This window comes from Chlamydotis macqueenii, chromosome 4, assembly GCF_036417535.1.
Source record: "Chlamydotis macqueenii isolate bChlMac1 chromosome 4, bChlMac1.mat, whole genome shotgun sequence".
Lineage (NCBI taxonomy): Eukaryota > Metazoa > Chordata > Aves > Otidiformes > Otididae > Chlamydotis > Chlamydotis macqueenii.
In genome coordinates, this window is record NC_141559.1 from 23,984,981 (window position 1) to 24,003,751 (window position 18,771).

Sequence of the window (18,771 nt, forward strand, 5' to 3'; positions counted from 1 at the left end):
GATTGGGAGAGTGACTCTTTCAGGTAGGAGGCCAGGTGGGACCTCAGGAAGCCATTCCCAAGGCCGTGGAGTGACAGAAGCCAGGGAAGGTGTGGGAACAAGTGTGTGCCTGGGGGAAAAGGAGGGCTACCTGGGGCTGACCCCTCACATGGGTGACCCCCAGCACTGTCAAAGGGAAGAGGTGTGATGCTTTCATCTTCCCGAGTGCTTCAAACAGAAACGGAAGCAGACCTGCTGTCATACCCCTTCTTCCAAGAACTGGCATCACTACTCTTCCTGGTCAATTGATTCAATCTTTCCAACAGCAACCGGGGCTGTGCATTGAGCACCAAATCCAGGTGAACAAGGGGTGTTACACATGGGCTAACAGAGAGGGAAGATCAACAGGTGTGTAACATGCTTTATTTGCAAAAGGATACTGATTTCCATCTCTTTATTCCTCCAGAACAGCTTCTGCCTCACCCCTGTCATCTAACCCCATCCACCCCCTTACCTGCCTCTCACCACATTTCCTCTCTCACAATATTTCCTTTTTATCCCCAAGAGTTCCCTGGGGGATGACACAGACTCAGACCCCTGCCTTCTGGGTGCTCTGTCTTCACACAAATAATTTGTTCCCCTTAGTAGCACATGCAATTTATTAACTGCATGTAGTTTTTAAAAGCAGTTTATAGTTATAGGCAAGAACTAAATGTCCTTCCTTCTCCTCATGGAATTTATACCCACACACAACTTGTGTTTTATCCTGCATTTCCACAATGCTCAAGTAATGCATTAACAGCAAACTATTTCTGAAATCAGAGAGGTTTGGGACAGGATCAGACTTGTCAGGGTGCACTTCTCCACCCCAGGGCAGCCCCCACCAAAAGGCTGGGATGGCCCCAAGTCGCACTAGCACAGCCCTTACGTTCGCCAGGGCTGAGGGGCTGAGAGCTGCTCCTAGCCCAATGCTTCCCATTTGCCCTGTGGCTTCCAGTGGCAAAACTACATCAATGTGGAACAACTGTGGGCTCAGAAGAGTGAGTAACTATGTGGAAAATGTAAATGGCAGCTATGTATGCCTTGTGCTATTCAGGTTCTTGTACTGATTTTCTGGGAGGCGGCTTTGTCAACCTGCTGCACACATCTGTACTGTAAATGTGATGGTGAGTTTAAACTAAAAATAAAAATTCAATTTGTACACTATTTTCATTTTACACCCTCCTATTTGATTTATTGGTGTAAATCATAAATGTCTGTCTATTGTATTCTTGGAGAACCTTTCCCTCCACTGGCAGCATTGATGGTGAGGACCAGGATAGGGATGTCCCATGAGCCTGTCGGTGGTCAAAGTGCCACCTGCTGCACATATGAGCAGGAACTCATGGCAGCTCTTCTCAAAGCAAATGCACTTTTATGTCTATTCATGCACTTATGTTTCCCCTGTTAACAGTAGATGACTTACAGGAGCACAGAGAAGAGGCTGCTATCTGGCAGGTGATTTAAATGCTGCGTGACCTTGCTTTTTGAAGAGGCATTTAATCTTTGAATTGCACTTACCTTTATGGCTTTCAATTCAACTATCTTATATACAATTGATAGAGCCCCCAAAGCCTTGTTGTGGCTTCCCACCTCCTCCTACTTAATTTGTGCTATTTTTGGCTACTCTCATCTCCTATTCCTCTGCAAAATCAGCTCCTATCTATCAGTCCCATGAAAAAAAACCACAAGCAGTAGAAAGTTTAACAAGACCTCTACCAGAGTTTTCCTACAAGTTGCCTGCTCAGACATCCCACTGCCATTACTGCAGTCCTTGGCTTCCCTAAGTTTGAGCTGTAAATATACTACTTACAGGTGGAACAGCATCAGCAAAAACACTTCTGGCCAAGTGTCAGTATTATGGCTTTCATTCAAACTTTGGGAACAGCATATAACTGATACTACAAGGACTTCCAGCTCCCAAGATCTTTAATGAAATGACTGCTAAAAAAGATAAATACTGCAAACCTCTCAAAATGCATATGTGATTTTCCAGTGTTAAAGGAGCTGGTGCTTTAAAAGGTACCTTTGGGACACAGCATTATAAAATTTCCTCTTAGAACCAACGTTACAAGGAGATCCAACTTGCAAAACTGCATCAATACCATGGAACTTGTTTGCTGAGCGCCCTTCTACCTTGCCAACACACTGTGTCTCCAGGTGTGGAAAGCAGGACCAGTTCATCACCACTGCATATGGCAGACCATATCATGTTTTCCTAAGGAAATGCCATAGCAAAGCCATTCCCACTCTTGAGAAGCCAGAGCAGTGTGGACATGCTACATGCATGCTGCTGATGGCTCCTCATGCATCATGTTCCAGGAAGCCTAGTTTAAATAAAGAAAAGATTTGCAATCATTACAAAAAAAAAATCTCTGTCTCCCAAGTACTTTGGGAGGGTCAGGCAGAAAGAATCAAGTTGGATAGAGAGGATACAAGAAGGAAACTTCAAAGACAGAAGCACATCCCAGACAGAGTGAGGAAGGGCTCCTAAAGCACCAAGAGGCAGTACTGGGAGAGACAGGGCAAGAAACGCTGCTTAACCACCACAGTTTTGCTTGCTGCAAATTTCAGCTCTCCAACATAAACGACTCTGGGCCATGTCCAATACCTTCTGTGCAGCCAAGGGGTGAACAGGAGGGCTGACGTGATGGAGAGGTGGATTCAAGCTGCTCACTGCTGTTTGAAGAGGCTGGGTTCAGAATGCGAGATCCCGATCTGCACTTCCAGCCGCTCCTGCCAGCCAAAGCCACACATGGCCTCTCCTCATTTGTAGCAAGAACATCTTTATAGGATAACTTTTGGCCATCCTCTTTTCCAAGCACCCCTCTGGATAGTGAACTGTGACTGTCCTGAAGAGTTTCTGGGGAGAAAGTAATTCTGCTGATCCAGAGATAGAAGACAGTCTGACCAGCTGGCTGGCCTTTTATGGCCCTGGGCAAGATATTGAGTGCCCTCTCTTTAAGAAATCCACTTGGCATCTGGCCCACACAAACCACAGATGATACCTTCTCACCTGAAGGGAAAAAAAGCATTTCAGCTTCCTGTACGCAACAAGTCTCTTTTGTTAAAAGACCTTTCAAGTTTAGACATCGTGATTAATTTCTGTTGGCCCATCTCTGCCAGACCATCAAGCTCAGACCATGCCCAGAGCTACTGTCCACTTCAGTTACTATTTCAGATCCACAAAACATGCAACTCTGGTCACTTCTCCAAACAAAACCTTGAGCTCAGACAAAGAGATTGTCATGTCCCCTACAATCAGAGTAACATCAAGTACTTTCTGAAGGCATCAGTTTCTCTGAAATAAGCCCCCAAATTTGTGTCCTTCTTACTGTTCTGTGTTGAATTGATCTTTAAAAACACAACTAAAAGCTTAAGGGACCCATTTCTGCTTAAAGGCACTTTTCTGACACCCTGATCTGTTTGCAAATGGCTTCTCTTTCAGGTAGTGCTTAAGAGCAGGAGGCAGTGAAGCTTAAACAGCAATTCTCCAGCAGTGTCCCCCAGTTTTGCAGTTTAACAGACAGTCCTGGTACCCCAAGGGATGAGGGCCTGCTCACCAACATCCCCCCCACCCTTCCCTTTCTGTGGCTGCCACCCCCCATGGCTTGAGGACAGCCCCAAGCCCCTTTGACTGGTAAGCTGGAATATTTCTGCTATCAGGGGGCTACTCAGAAAACATTGCCCAGATGAGATCACCTCCCCGAAAAGCCATTTTTACAAAAATCAAGAAAGCCATTTGTTTAAACAAAAACAATACAGATTTTGAACAGCAGCTCCATGCTTCTGGAATTAAAGTTAATATTTTTAGTAGAGAAAATAAAAAGTAACCAGAGAAACAAAACAGAAATGACAAGGCTTTTATCCCCAACTCCTGGTCACTGCACCTTCCCAGGGACTCCTGCTCCTGACCTCTGCTGCAGCTAATGCTATGCTGGGACCGTGGTCTGCTCTGTCCGTGCCTTGAGGTCCTCCTTGTCTCCCTGCCTACAGCTCCTCCAGCTGCTCCAAGCTCCTTTCAAGCTCTCCTTGCTGAAAGTGCATGGGGACTTCACTGCACTGGGGCTCCAGCCCAGCTCTGTCTCCAGCAGTTTTAGGGCAAGCCATGTTCAGAAGTGGGAGGATGCTTGAGACAGCCTGTCTGATCCTGTCATGGGGGTGAGATGGGGGAAGGTGGACCAATGCAGCAGATACAGTCCTGCCAAGTCTAACTTTTGAAGATTGTTGTTGTGTTGCCTCATTTCAACTAATTAAATGTGCTGTATGTGTGCTTCTTGGAAATCTTCAGTATTGTGCTCACTGGCTCCTCTACCACCTCCTTCTTTGTTATTTTATTTTATTTGGCAGAAGCCAAGCAGTTATACTCTGAAGCCGAGGGTGCTCCAAACACTTTTTGTTCCAACAATTGGGTCCCTAGAGATCCAGTGCCTCTCCTGTAAGATGGTTAATTGATTTGACTCCAGACTTTAATATATACTCCCACTTCACCCTGGCGCAGGTCCTTCTGCCATGTCTGTGCCCTTTGTACCTCCACATTACTGCCCCACCAACCCGCTCCCTCCCACCTACTGCACTATATCCTAGCGTGCTTGTTGTTAGACTACCAGGATTTGTGCAGAAGTACATGAATAATCCCACTGGCTTAATTTCCTTATAGCCTGCTGGCAACGTTTCCCAAGAGGTTGTCCAGAAAGCCCCCGCTGCCCCTGGCCAGCCAGCGACCCTGCTCTGGTTTTGGACTTCATATGGGGTTGTCGGCCTCCCAGTGTCACCAAAAGTACTGCCAACCAGCCTCCTGATTTCCTCACGTTTATCCAGATAAGATAAAGAAAAGAGCTGGTTCCAAGGTCTTTAGTCCACATTTCTATTTTCTCACTTGGCACCTTCCCAAGTGATAGGAGAACTCAGAGGTTTTCAGTGAAACCCATGGTACATGTAAGTCCACAGGCAAAAGCATAGCTGTGTGGGTGTTAGTACCTTGTCAGTGTGCACCAGACATGACCCAGCATCCTGGGCAGGAACAGGGGTGCTCCTTCTCTCCATCCACTTCACTCTGTCAGACAGGGATGTCCTGTGCCAAGCTCACCGCGTGGGCAAGGTGCATCAGTAAGATATGTCAGACTGGGAGCTGCCTCAGCTTTTCAGCTGCTGACTACCCGAGTTGTCTTTCTCCAAACCAGCTGCACTGTTAGTGCTCCCTTGACTTGCTGTGAGGTTGCCTTTTATGGACCAGAGCACCCCAAAATTCCTACTCTCACCTCAAAAGCAGAGCCAAAAGCCCTATCCATCTTTCTTTGGTAAAACGAGGCAGGTTGGGCTTTTGATCATCAAAGTTTTCCTCTTCAGAAGGAGGAGGAGCCATCTAGTCATGGGTTCATTGATTCCCTGCCCAGCAGGAATGTTTGCTTGGGCACAGCCAAGCTGCGCCTCTGATGACTGTAACAGGCAGTGCTCTCTCTCTGTTGATATACTATCAGCTGGGTTTATCAACACAACCTCCCCACTCCAGGACTCTTCCCTTCTGGCCGGCTCTCCCTGCAGAGCAGGCAGTGGCTGCGTGGGAGCTGAGCTGACCTCTTATTTCAAGGAATCTTAACAGCAGGTTTTAAGCTACTTATTTACTTTTTTGGTCTGTGCAGGAAGTCTGAGCTAAAAAAAAAAAAGACAGAAGTATAATTACTCTGGCACACCTGCATTCCTGCTCCAGGCTCAGGCAGGGAGGGACTCTTTCTTGTCGGAGCCAGGAAGAGGATCTGATCCCTGGAGATCATTGCCACAAACGTGCGTAACTGAAACCTGCAGCCATGCTGAAACAGATATTATCGGACATGTACATCGATCCTGACCTGCTGGCAGAACTCAGTGAGGAGCAGAAACAGATCCTCTTCTTCAAGATGAGACAGGAACAGATCAGACGGTGGGAGGAAAGAGAAGCTGCTGTGGACAAGGCTTCAGCAAAGAAGCCACTGGTGAGAAAAGGTAAGTCTCTGTCTCCCGGCTGCTTCCCCTTTGGCACAGATCTAGCCAAGTCAACTGCTCCCTAGAAATAGTAGGTAATGTGTCCTTAGGGTAATTTCTTCTTCCAGAGACATGGCATAGTCGTATTTCTAAACCATAACTAAACCCACCAGTGGTGGGGTAGTTTTGGCCAGGCATGCAATGGTTTTACTCCCTGGCCTAGGCACACTGTCCTTGACCAAATTGCTCAACTCCCCTAGCTGGGAAGACAGGGCTTAGCCCCCAGGAGATGCATCTCACTGTTTCCAATAAATGGGGCCTATGAATCTGTCTATAAAATAACCATGAACTTGAATGTCTGTCCTGGGGTACCAGATCTGCAGGGGGCTTCCCATTGTGCCTTCAGACCTGAAGTCCCCTTGCCAGGATTACACAGCATGCTGGCTGCTTGGAAGATAACACTCCTCTCCCAGCTCTCTGTCACGTGCTCTGTTTCCAGATAGTTCACCCTCACACAGTTTGGGGAGTGCAGTGGCAAGGAATTAGAGCAGGAAAGGAAACAGTAGTGAGTCTTCTCCCTTGCCTTCAGACTCAGAAATGCCTCCATCACTGACCTGGCTTCAGAAAATGGGAGGTGCATGCTGTGTCCCAGCTGAGCTTTCCCCATGTACAGCTGCTTTTGGAGAGGCTCTGCCATCAGCAGCAGTGGGGAGGGCACAGCAGGTGGGACACGGGCCCTGCATGGAGCCACTGAGGAAACAGTGTTTGCCAAAGAGCTGCTTCTTTTCCAGCCAACAGGAAGTCAGTGACATGGAAGCTCGGCGCTGACAATGATGTCTGGGTCTGGGTGATGGGCGAGCATCCTTCAGATAAATCATACGTGGCCATCTGTGAAGAGATACAGGCAGAAAGGGCAAAGCGGTTAGCAAGAGAGCAAGGCAAGGAGGGCAGGTAAGCACCCTTCAGCTGGAGGACTTGGTGGGCAGACGTGGAGGAGAAGGCATTTCTAGGGACCTAGAGGCTGGAGTCTTTTCTGTAGGGGCTGTGGTTACCACTGTCACACTGGACTTGCAGGCAAAAGGTGCAGGCAAAGGTTGGCTTTCTGCGCGTACACACAGTGCTGGCAGAGACCAGTTCCAGCCTGAGACTTGCCCCAGCTCATTGAGCCTCCCATAATATGGCTCCTGTGTGAGCTCCTCCTTCCTCTGCAGACCACAGGAAATGCTAACTCTGTTATCGCACCAGGTGATGAGTTTGGATTGCACTGATTCACCAACAGGTGTCCGTGTATAGCAGAAAATTACTCCCTTGAGTTCCTAAGTCCTCTTTCTCTTGCATTTCAGAGAGACTGACTCTTCTGTAACATGGTCTCTACATTCTCAACCAGGAGTCCTAGGTGAGACAGATCTTCACAGGAATAAAATAAGCACTGTGGAGGAAAAGAAGGAAGGTGGGAGAAAAACTGCTGCTGCTACAACAGGGAAAAGCCAGGAGCTCACAAAGGTAGTTTTTGCCCTTTTCTCCATAACTATCAGAAATATGTACTTTGAGATTTAGGATGTGCAGCAAATCTTGGTTGCTGTAAATAGAAATTTGAAGAAGAAAAAAAAGCCAGCTAAATGTGAAGGCTTTTCTTCTCTGTAGTCAGAGAAGAAGCCGTGCTGCTACATCCTTCCTTAGGATATGGGAAATCCAAGCACTGTTCTCAGCTGAGATAGATCTGCTGGGTACTGACAGGAAAGTTACTCTAGATTCCCTTGCTTCCATTCTCCACAAGTAAAACAAGGCTCACAGTACTTTCCCTCCTGCTCTGTGGCTGGTTTGGATGGCTTTCGGGGCAAGACCTGGGAGGCTATTCCAGGATTGGTACATGCAAGGCCACAGCCCTCAAGACAAATCATCTACTTGTATAAAAGAACAGATGAAGATAATTTTACCAGCATCCTCTGATATTCATATGTTAGGTTCTTCTTTTTTTTTTTTAAAGTTAGAAAATAGCTTATGACCTTGACAGCATAGGACAGCTCCAAATGCAGTAACTACAGTGTCTGCTTTGCTGTGGTGTTTCCTCAAAGAAATATTTTCCTCCAGCAATAAATGTATTTCTACTTTTTAACTGGCTACAAAAAGCCATTTGCAGAGAACTAAGAAATAGATGAGCTAAATTAACTACCCATGCAATCAAAATTGGACAGAAGGAACAGAACACTGCCAATTTGATGGGAGAAGTCCAATCTCATTCATCAGAGTTTTCATTCAGCCTTTTGCTGCTAACTTGTATGAGTGGATATTCTTTTATTATACAGCCACTCCATATTTCAGTATAAAAAGCATGATTACTAAAGTTGGGTTTTGGCAAAGTGCCTCTCCCACTGCTACCAGAATACTGAAGGCAATTTGGAGCAGCTGGCTCCTTTATCAAAAGCCTCCAAGTCACACGGGTTTTTTCTTAGCACTGTTTGCTGAAGTTGAGCAACTATGTGGAAGATTTTTTTTTTCTTCTCAAAGGAAGCTATTAGTCACAGCTAACAACAAAGAAAGGAAAAAAAAAACAACAAACCCCAAACCAAAAATACCACCACCACCTGAAAAAAAAAATCTAAACCCCTTTCAAAGTATTGCACATGGAAATAGAGGGAGGGGTGTATACTTTACTTTTGTTTCTGTCACTATATTATTAGTACTTTTTCCCACGTTTCTGAGATCCAGACTGAAGATATCTGTTGCGTTTGCTCGGCCTAGGAGAGGGGCTTTTTCTCACCTTCCTCATTAAAGTGGTTTCTCTGAGATCTAGTTCCTACCTGAGAGATTCGGGCATTGTGCTTTGTCTGCTGCAGGGGATGTGGGGCTGATCTAAGAAAACAAGCTGCTTCACACACGTTTGAAGTTCCTTGTTTCCTGTGAAGGAGAGAAAAACAGGAAAGCCATGTTAATATTAAATATTAGCCAAGTAGGTGATGGAGATAAAACAAAGTGTGTCCTTGCTAAGCAGCATAGCACAGTTAACTCATGACTCACTGTGCTGTGGGAGGCAGTCTGGGTCCAAAGAGGAGGTGGGTGAGGGTTTGCTTAAAGACAAGTCTAACTGTTCATTTTCAAAGGCAGGTCTGAGCTAGCGACTGCTGCCAGGGTAGACTGGTAGACTGGTTTGCAGGGACGAGTGAACACAAGATATGCAACTAGTTGGGTCACTTTGATGAGTAGGCATTTGTGGCACCCCAGCCACAGCAGCAAACAAGCAGAGGCAGGTAAAGCTGTGGACGGCAGGTTCTGCCAGGTCTTGCTTTAGAGGGAGGGAGGGAAGGGACTGCTTCCTGCAAGCACTTGGGAGCATTGCTTAGCAAATCTAGCTGTGCTTATGACAATCCTGACACCCCTGAGTTCTCCTCCTGTGGCATATTAGAACCAATGTTTCTCAGAGAAGGCTGGCAAAATTTGTTAACACAAATGTCACATCACTGCTTCTGCATTAAACATCTATTTCTCCAAAAGACAGCAATGATCTTAAAGCCACTTTTTTTTTTTTTTCTCACCGTTCTTTTCCACCACCCAGAGGGAAACCAGAGATGTTCATCAGATGCTGGCTGACTGCCATATGAGGAAGCGTGACTTCCAACAGGTAACTGGGAACCTAGGACACTCCTAACACATTGACTGGGGCTCAGACTTTATCCTAGAGTCCCAGTCAGCCTCAGAGCCTCATCTGACCCAAGAACATCCTCACCTCTTGGACCAGTCTTATCCATTGTTGCCGTGCTCCTCATGTGACAATTTGAAGATGATACAAAGCAGGCCAGACTGGCACACTGGAGAGCAGCACAGGGAGATGTCCTCATGATTTCTGGTAGACTGTTTTCCCCTACTTCCTCTGTTGTCACCTGCAGTAAAGACAGAGGGTCTGTATGTTCTTGAAATAGGAGGGATTCACAATAAAGAATGGAGTTCCCAGTATTTCAAGGCTAGCTAAAAAGCAGGGTTAATACTAGCCAGGGACAAAGCTGAACATACTGTTTCTTTCACAGACGAAGGAAGCACAGAGGATAAATTCAGGAGAAGAGACCAGAGCATCCCAGGAGGCAATACCACAGAGCCACCACAGCTCAGAGAGCCAGAGGACACTGCAGAAATTGGATGAGAATGAGCCTGAATGGCAGGAATCCCGTAAGATCTTACAATGACCTTTTCCTATGGGGCTTAAGACATTCTAGGGCTCAGTGAAGTCATCTCAATCCATCTCCTGCCACACTAAAACTGAATAATTAGTCAGTGAGTGGAGAGTACTGCCAAGAAATACAGTGCTGTATTATCAGAAATATTTCTGAGCCCACACAGCATTGAGACTAGAGCCAGGTAGGGAAATGGAATTTTTTTCCTACAGATACCATATTAAAACAAGCAACAAATAGGCACCACATGAGTATAGTCAGGATAATTAATTTTAAACTAGAAGCTGGCCTTTCGTAGGACTTTGCAGTAACCATTGCTCTTGAGGACAAGAATCATGAGTGACAGAGACTAACTAAAAAGGGCTTCCCTGTCATCGAAGCAAGATCCCACCAAAGCAGAGCCCTGCTGCACTGTCTCCTGTAATGAATACCTATGACAGGAAGGAAAATGGCAGTGTGAGACTTCCAGTAGCATCAATCACTACTGCAAAATATTTCCTGAAGGAGAACCTTGATGATTTTTTTTTCCCATTTCCTCCCCTGCTGCTCAATAGATGACAATGCTGTACTAGTAATTGTTTCCACTTCAGGACTGGGGTTTTATTTTTCTTACTGACAAAAAAAAAAACCAACCCAAAAAACCCACCCCCCCCACCCCCCAAAAAAAAACCCCAAAAACAACAACAAAAAAACCCCAAACCCTGAAGTTGACTACAAAAGCAAGGAAAGAACTAGCCTAACGCAAACCAACCAGAGCTGGTTACTCATACAGACTCCAGGATGAGCTGGACCTAAACGAACAAGGCAGTTTTACAGCAAAAAAAAAAAAAAAAAAAAACCCAGCCAAGTTCTTCACTTTCTGTAACAGTTTCAGCAACTCTCCCTCCCATCCTCAAAAAATGATTAGTACTTTCAAATCCTTCAAATACTTTATTTAGGGTCATTTCAGCAGCTTTTATTCCATACACCATCCCCCTCACCACTGCCGGCTCACATGAAAGGCACTATAGAATTCTATGTCTGAACCAGGAGTAAGCATCCGAAACAAAACTAAGTAGTCTCTAAGTACAAGGGACCTGGTGCCCAGAAAGAATCCAGGTTTTTAATCTCTTGGAGAAATAAAAACTGTATCCTGTTAAGTAGCAGATACCAAAAAGTGATGGGAGACATGGCAAATGGTGCATCTTTCAACTTATGAAACGGCTTATTCTTCCACTTCATCAAGCAGGAAGATGGCCAAAGGGCAGTAAGCTTAAATCTTGCCTGCTTGTTCGCTCCTGTAGGACTCCTTTTTTGTTCCAGTGCGGAAATCCAAAGCAGCAGATGACAAGAGACGCTCCCTTGCACGGCAAGCCAGGGATGACTACAGGAGGCTTTCACTGCAGGGCATTCACAGAGGGAAGCAGGCAGATATTTCCAAGGGTGCTGCAGCAGGAGATCGGCGGCCACTCCAATATCCGCCTCTCCCCCCTAAGCCTAAACTCCTACCTCCTGTGATGAAAAATGAGAGAGCAATTAGGTAAGGAAACCCCTGTGCACTGTGGAGGGGAGAACGGATGAGATTATTCTGCTCTAGCATGGGATGGTTGAGATGGGAATGGTTAGCTCTCCTCCTCACATGCGGAGACACCCCACAGGGAAAAATACAGAGCCTAGGCTATATTTCAGCCTAGAGTGTGATGAGGCTTATTTGTTCATCCCTAGAGAGGAAGAGGTTTATTTAGTAGAGCCTCCTAAGCCAATAGTGCATACATCCTCTATGCTAGGTGTCCACTGAAAACCATGTAATATTGCTCACAGCTGCATTAGTGTAAGCCTTCCGTTTAGGGCTGTTCTTAACATCCTGAACAAAAAGTAAGTCCTGCCAAGGACTCAAAAGCTATAATTTGAACTTGATGCACAAACCATGGTCTTTTCTAATAGGAAAGAGGGAATTCAGAGGACAATTTCCAATTGCACCGAAGAAAGCATCATCAAGTGGTTCAAAGAAGACCAATTCCCTCTCCGAGCTGGCTATCAGAAAACCACAGACACAATAGCGCCTTGGTTCCACGGTGAGTCCTGAGCATTTCTGCCCCAACCCAACTCTTTAAGGAGTTGTTTCTGCTAAGATGGCTGCTGCTACAGGCTGGGCCTGGGAGTTTTTTAAAGCTGGCTAGGCTTTCAATTTTAAATATCTATGGATGTAGTTTAAATGCCTTCAGCATTATAACAAAGGGCAAGCTAAAGTGTTAGAACAGAGGCCAGATCTTCAAAATATTCTGTATCTCTGTGCCACCCCTGCCTCCCTGTACTGGATGCATGGTCACTCTGGTAACTGTTTAGACCAGGGTGAGAGAGATTTGGGCACACCTCATTGTACTCATCCTTGGCCCCAGGTCATTCTCTCTCCACATGTGTTTATCATCCATCACCTTTCCCTCCCATTTTTAATAGGTCATCATGATCCCATCTGTCTCCCTTGCTTTGGAAACCTCTTTGATCCGAGACTACAGCAACGCAAGCGTTACTCTCTTGTAACTGGGCTTTTTCAATGCTTGCATGGCTTTCTGACAGGACCTATGATCACTGTCCACACAGCCCTGCTAAACCATGATCAACATACAACACACTGCAATGCCATTCTCTCTCATAACATAGAAACTGTCCTTTTGAGCCCTGCACATTTATAATTCACAATCAGCCAAGTCTGGAACAATTAACATAAAGCACAGTTAGCACGTGGCCATGGTCTGTTACTAGCAATGGCAATACTGTTCTTCCTGGGTTACTGGGCAAGAAAACAATGCAAGGGATGGAAGTGCCATGGATTAGTTTTAGAGTGGTAAAGTAGATTTCTTGTGAGAACTGCTCCATCCAGTCCTGCACAAATGTTTTTCTCCCTTCAGTTTTCTGTTTTGGTTTTGAACAGGTATCCTAACCTCTAAGAAAGCAGAGGAGCTTCTGAATAAAACAGTACCGGGGAGTTTTCTGGTCCGAGTCAGTGAGAAAATCAAAGGCTATGTGCTCTCCTATCGGTCTGTGGAAGGATGTAAACACTTCCTCATTGATGCCTCCAGTGATTCCTACAGCTTCCTTGGAGTGGAGCAGCTACAACATTCAACGCTGGCTGATCTTATAGACTACCACAAGGTGAACATCTAGCAATGCATTCATTAACTGTTTGTTTAGTTGCCTCAGGGAACTTCAAAATAAGAAAGAATAGATTAACTTGTTTTAAAGTGGGTAACTACATCCATTTTAGCTGCTGTTGTGTATCCTGTACGCTGCTTTAGAAGGGTATGCCAGCCTGGTGGATACATCTCAGGTGACCTAACACATCTCAAACATCTTAGACCTGACTCACTCACCCTCAAGTGCACAGAACACCTTACACATAGGGCTCAAATTACTTACTATTTAGTGGAAATGCTGATAAGGTGAGAGGTGACAGCATACTCACACAGACTCCTTTTTTTTTAGGATTCTCTCTGTGGTTGTGGAGTCCTAGCAAGTTGGGTAAGCAGAAAATCCTGCTTGCCTTCAACTTCAACATGAAAGAGAATAAGATCTCTTTATAATCTCAAGGCAGGCAAGGTGTGATACTGAGCAAAGAAAAAATAGAAGGGAAAGAAGGAGGTCAGCAGGTTCTTGCAACAATAACAGCAATGTTTACTAGCGCTGACTGCAGTTACACAGGCTCCAAGGAGGGCCAGATGGACTGTTCATTCCTTTACTGTGAAATCTACTCAGGAATAGGACAATCATTTTGTCTAAAGCTTCATTTAAAATCTGCATTTCTTTTAAATAAGTGCCTAGCCTAATACAGACACAGCTAAACAAAACCGGACATGAGGGAAATATCTATGTTCATTTGCTATATGGAGCTCTACCTGGGCTATCTAAACTTGCTTCTTGCTTGGGTTTCACAATTAAGGCTGAAATTGTTGAAAGCAGGAGCTATTGGTACTAGACCCGGAGCATTTAAAGCCTAGCTGTGCATATCTATATTAAAGATAGAGCCATGCCCACAGTCTGCAAAGAATCCTACAGTCTCCCTGCACTACAGCAGACACGGGTAAGATGAACCCACTCTGCTGAAGTGCTCTAGTGTGTTCTGCTTATCACCCACTGAATGATCATGAAAGAAGGCAAGTTCTCACCATGCATCTGCTGTTAGGGTGAAGAACGAGATGGGAAGCCAAAGAGACTGTACTATCAGGGAATTCCCTTGTTAGAATAGGGCTTGCCTGAGCAGAGGGCATGTGCTCACTCCAGGACCCACCCTTTTCCCTCCCATAAACACAGCCAGGAGCATGATCCACAACCATCCCGTTCTGCTTACCTGCATGCTGCACAGTCCTCACTCCAGCACTTTCTAGGCAGGGCAGCATTTCATGCCATAGACGCTGCGGCTGCCTACAAGATGAGCACAGCTTTTTCCAAGAACTGCCAGAGTCATGTCAGTAGGTTACTGCACCAAGCACAAACGCTGTTTTATGAAGACAGAGGTCAGCCATGTGGGTCCTTCCCTGAGTGCCTCGGAGCACTGAGCTGTGTCACACAGTGGGATGAACAAGTCCGCACTGTAACAGAGGCAGGAAGACTGCTGTCCACCCCATGATGTTGTGATAGGTAGGGTCTGTTTGAAAGCTGATGTTTAATCATATCCTATATCAACAGGATGAACCCATCACTTCCTTGGGGAAGGAGCTGTTGCTTTACCCATGCAGCCAGGAGGACCAAGAACCAGATTACATTTCTCTCTTTGAATGAACCTGCTCAACTCGCTGTGCAGCCCCATGCTTGTATTCACAAAGACTGAACTTTGAACTAGAGCTGCTGATGCTTACCTGAAACGGCTGTCATAAGAGCCTCTATGTTATATCCTTCACAACAAAACAGTGGGAGGATAAGTACTGTTTGTGGGCTTGCTGCATCAACTGAGTTCATGGATGCATCAGCTCAGCAAGCTGCAAAGCACTTGGATGTATCCTGCACACTGGAGTGAGTGAGGTGATGAAGTAATCAGTTGAGCAGGGAGATACTGCCATGTATTTTCAGTGGGTTTTTGCAGATTCCCCTGGGGCACTTCTGTATTCAATCTGCCTTTTGTTCTTGAATACGAGGTTGTGTCCCATCTGGGAAACAGATTAGTGTCTACAGTTGAATGACATCATACCTTCCTGAAGGCACAAAACAACTTGGAGAGGTGACTATGTCTTGATATAGTAACTTGCATAATGTGAAGCTTAATCCTGTAAAATGCTGTGCCCTTGGAATCAAGGATGTTCAAGCCAAACATCCAAGCAAACCCTCAGTGCCTTTCAGTGAAAGGTGTTCTCTGTGAAAAGGGATTTTCATGAAAAGTGCATTTTTTAAACTCCTTTAGCCTCTGAATATAGATCTTCACTCTTTTAACCTGTATTTAAATCCCACACTGGCCTTTCTGTATAGAAAGGGATTAACCTTTTTAAAGGGAAAGGAGAAGGGATACAGGAATTTGTATGAAATATTACCACATGCATAAAGCCTAAAAAATGTACGCAGCAGTGTCTATATCAGTATTACTACAGTTTACAGAAGAGCGCTTGCCAGTAAAGAATGCTATTTTCCAAAATTGACCTATTTATTGCAAATTGTGTCCAGATTACTGAGATGCATCTGGTGTAAACTTTAACACAGAACTTGTTCTGTCAACGTAACGTTCTCTCTTTGTATCTGTTACACTGCTCTTTAAATACATAATTCAGAATATTGGGGGACAGGCTGGACAGAATCACGTAACAAATTAATTCTTACCCAGTTGCCCTCATGCTGTTGCACGTGGCAAACTGTACAGCTGAGGGTTCTCATGTGAATCTGATAACATCATTTTTTGCAGACATGGTCCTTAAACAGTGAATAAGAGTCAGTCTTGTTTCAGTTGTTTACCTGTTCGCTTCTTTCTGTTGGATCAGGGCTACTCTGCTTAACTTGAGGAAGCAGTCAAAAACTTCAGTCCTATATTGATCTGTGTTTTGCAGAATACAGATTAAAAGATTAAAATAAATTATTGTAATAATCTGGTCTGAAAATTTACAACTATGCTGACAGGTGGTTTCCATACAAGGAAAAATGGGATAATTGCACTCCAGTTACAGCAGGTTTAACTTGCTAGAGATAAAGACTTAATGTAAGGTGAGATTCTGAAAATAGCAAGACTGGCAGGGCAAATGACGTAAGGACCTTCTTGAGCACTACATCACTTGTATCAAAGAGATTTTTTCAACATAACCTGGATCAGTCATGAGAGGGGTACTAGATAATTTGCAGGGGAAAAAAATCCCTCCTTCCTTCTTCATGAATTGGTTTGTTTTTTTTTAAATATAGCCAAAATGAAAAGTCATTCAGAGATCCTAGAGAAAAGTTAGCATCTGTTCTCATGTGAAGAACATGCCATAGCTGTGTCCTGCTGGAGATAAATCACTAAGTGTTTTGTATACCTATGGGCTGGTACAGACGGGTGCCAAAGTCTCCTTTAAAAAGGCAGTTTGAGAGGCAAGGTGCTAACTTGCAGAAGTAAGATGCAGGCTGATCTGGCATGGACACAGCAGGACTGCAAGACGTGATCAATTTTAGCTCTAAAATCAATAGTGGAACTCCTCGGGGTTGGACCTGGTGACCAGTGGACCAGTAGCTTTACATACGTTTATATTATAACTACTTATTTGCAAATGTTGCCTCAGTTAAGCCCACAGAAACCATTATCAGTGTTCACATCTACCCAACATGTTTGAGAATCATGCCTCAGTTTTTTAAAAGGCTCCCAGCTTCACTTGTCTGCTGTGAGGGAAGAAACCTGAAGTTTTATACCTACACATTTAGATTACTGCACTGACTGCAAAGGCAGCACCTTTGCCAGAACAGATACCCTCAAAACTGGCTTTTCTGTTGCTCTGAAATCTAGTTACCCTGAAAGTCCATGGGGCAAGAATAACTTGCAGGAGTTGGGAATCAAGGGTGCTAGTTTGTCTTGGGGAGTTTCTCTGTAGAATCTTTCTTTCTTCAAGGAATGCCGTACAGGGGTTACAAGAGTAGTCATGTTTGAAAATTGCTTGCTGGAAAGATCATGACACGTGGATGGATATGGTAATTTGTTTTGCCCCATGCCTCTGTGCCTTTAGCCAGAGCATGCAAAAGTTGTCAAAAACTAAAGCAATGGGTCCCCATATCGCCTCCCTGTCTACACAGGGTGATCTCTATTCCCTCCTCAACTAAGATCCAGTCAGTTGCCACTCTGAGAAAGATCACAAGCTGTTTCTGGAACAAGAAAGTTAGAGAGCTGCCTGGCAAAATCTACAGTTCTACTGGCTGCTCCCTTTGGATTTCATCTTTTTCTAACCAGTTTGGAAGACCTGTTACAGCTCCACTTGTCCCACAGAAACATAGCTAACAGCAGTCTCCCTTTCTCTTGTTGTTCTTCACCTCTCATTATCAATGCAGTCTCCACCTTTAAGAGAGCCCTGTCAGACTTCTGCTGTGATTAGCTTCTCCTGGAGGTGACCAATAACTGCGGACTGGCTCTGTCCACCATTGATTCAATCTCGCCTCTTGCCAAACTGGCTTCTGCAGCCAAGGAACAGAAACTGCATAGACAGTATCATTCCTGGCAGGAGGAACAGCATCTCTGCAGAAAAGGATGTGCAAGAGAATCACAAAAGGTGCTATTTAAAAACATAACTTGTGAAACTCTGATGGGGCCTGGATGACATGCTTGCTAAGGTACCCAGAGTAACAAAGTGTTGAATTTACAGGTGCCCAGTGCTTAGAATTAAAGCCTAACATAGGTTTGAAGTGACCTCTGCAGAACATCTGGTTTAGCTCTGCTCTAAAACATCACATTAAAGTTACATTAAGTTGCTGAGGGCTTAGGAAAACCTAAGGGAAGATTATGTAAATAGTTAAGTCTAGGCTAGAGGCAGGTTATGATTATGAAACTTTCACCCAATTTCAAATTCAGATTAAGTGGGACTGTAGGAACAACTATCACCTACAAGCAGCTCAGCTACCATAGCTCTCATACACATTCAACAAGCCATGCCTGTCTCCTCCTACTGCATAATATTTGTAAAGTTACTCCATCAAAACAAAGCCCTTTATAAACAATTTATCACATATTCTGGGAACAAAAAAGTTCTTTGGAGGACCTACTTGAGTTATTGCTGAAGTTTTATGGTAAGTGATGTAATTGGGGGTTGGGTTATTTAAGCATACAGAGTTTCCATTCTTTTTGTATTTTTGCAGTGGTTTTGAACATTTGATGATTTGCAAGGGAAGTGCAATGCAGATCATTGCATACAACAAAAGACAAACACATGTAAACGTGTCAAGGGTACTTACAGTAGCATGGTCTCTGCAGATTCTGCATGTACTACTTTCAAAAGAGGTTCATAAGCATTCTTCCTACCATACAGTGGCACAACAAATAGCATTTTATTCATTGTACAGTGCTATCTTGCATATTTCTTCCCCCAGGTTTTACAAGCCAAAAACCAAATTAGAATCTGGTTTTAGACTGTCTTGAATTAATCTGAAGCTATGAAACAAAGATACCGCTCAGAGAAATAACATTTAGGTAAGCAAATGGGATTTCCAAGCCCATGCA

The 18,771-nt window shown here is 44.7% G+C and overlaps 1 protein-coding gene across 1 annotated transcript; it reads left to right on the top strand.

Annotated features, from left to right (window-relative positions):
* Positions 1-5,611: 5,611 nt before the first annotated feature.
* On the top strand, positions 5,612-16,170 carry SH2D4A (SH2 domain containing 4A). The gene is made up of 9 exons (XM_010122375.2): positions 5,612-6,000; positions 6,771-6,930; positions 7,323-7,482; positions 9,533-9,598; positions 10,002-10,140; positions 11,448-11,664; positions 12,069-12,199; positions 13,057-13,277; positions 14,808-16,170. The coding sequence occupies exons 1-9, from the start codon at positions 5,826-5,828 to the stop codon at positions 14,898-14,900; spliced, it is 1,362 nt and encodes a 453-aa protein (XP_010120677.2). The 5' UTR covers positions 5,612-5,825; the 3' UTR covers positions 14,901-16,170.
* The last annotated feature ends 2,601 nt before the right edge of the window (positions 16,171-18,771 follow it).

Bases quoted from the DNA above. Each gene is read 5' to 3' on its own strand.
- SH2D4A (XM_010122375.2), top strand. From the start codon at position 5,826: ATGCTGAAACAGATATTATCGGACATGTACATCGATCCTGACCTGCTG. The intron at 10,141-11,447 runs GTAAGATCTTAC...TTTTTGTTCCAG, and splicing joins GCCTGAATGGCAGGAATCCC to TGCGGAAATCCAAAGCAGCA. The intron at 13,278-14,807 runs GTGAACATCTAG...CTATATCAACAG, and splicing joins ATCTTATAGACTACCACAAG to GATGAACCCATCACTTCCTT.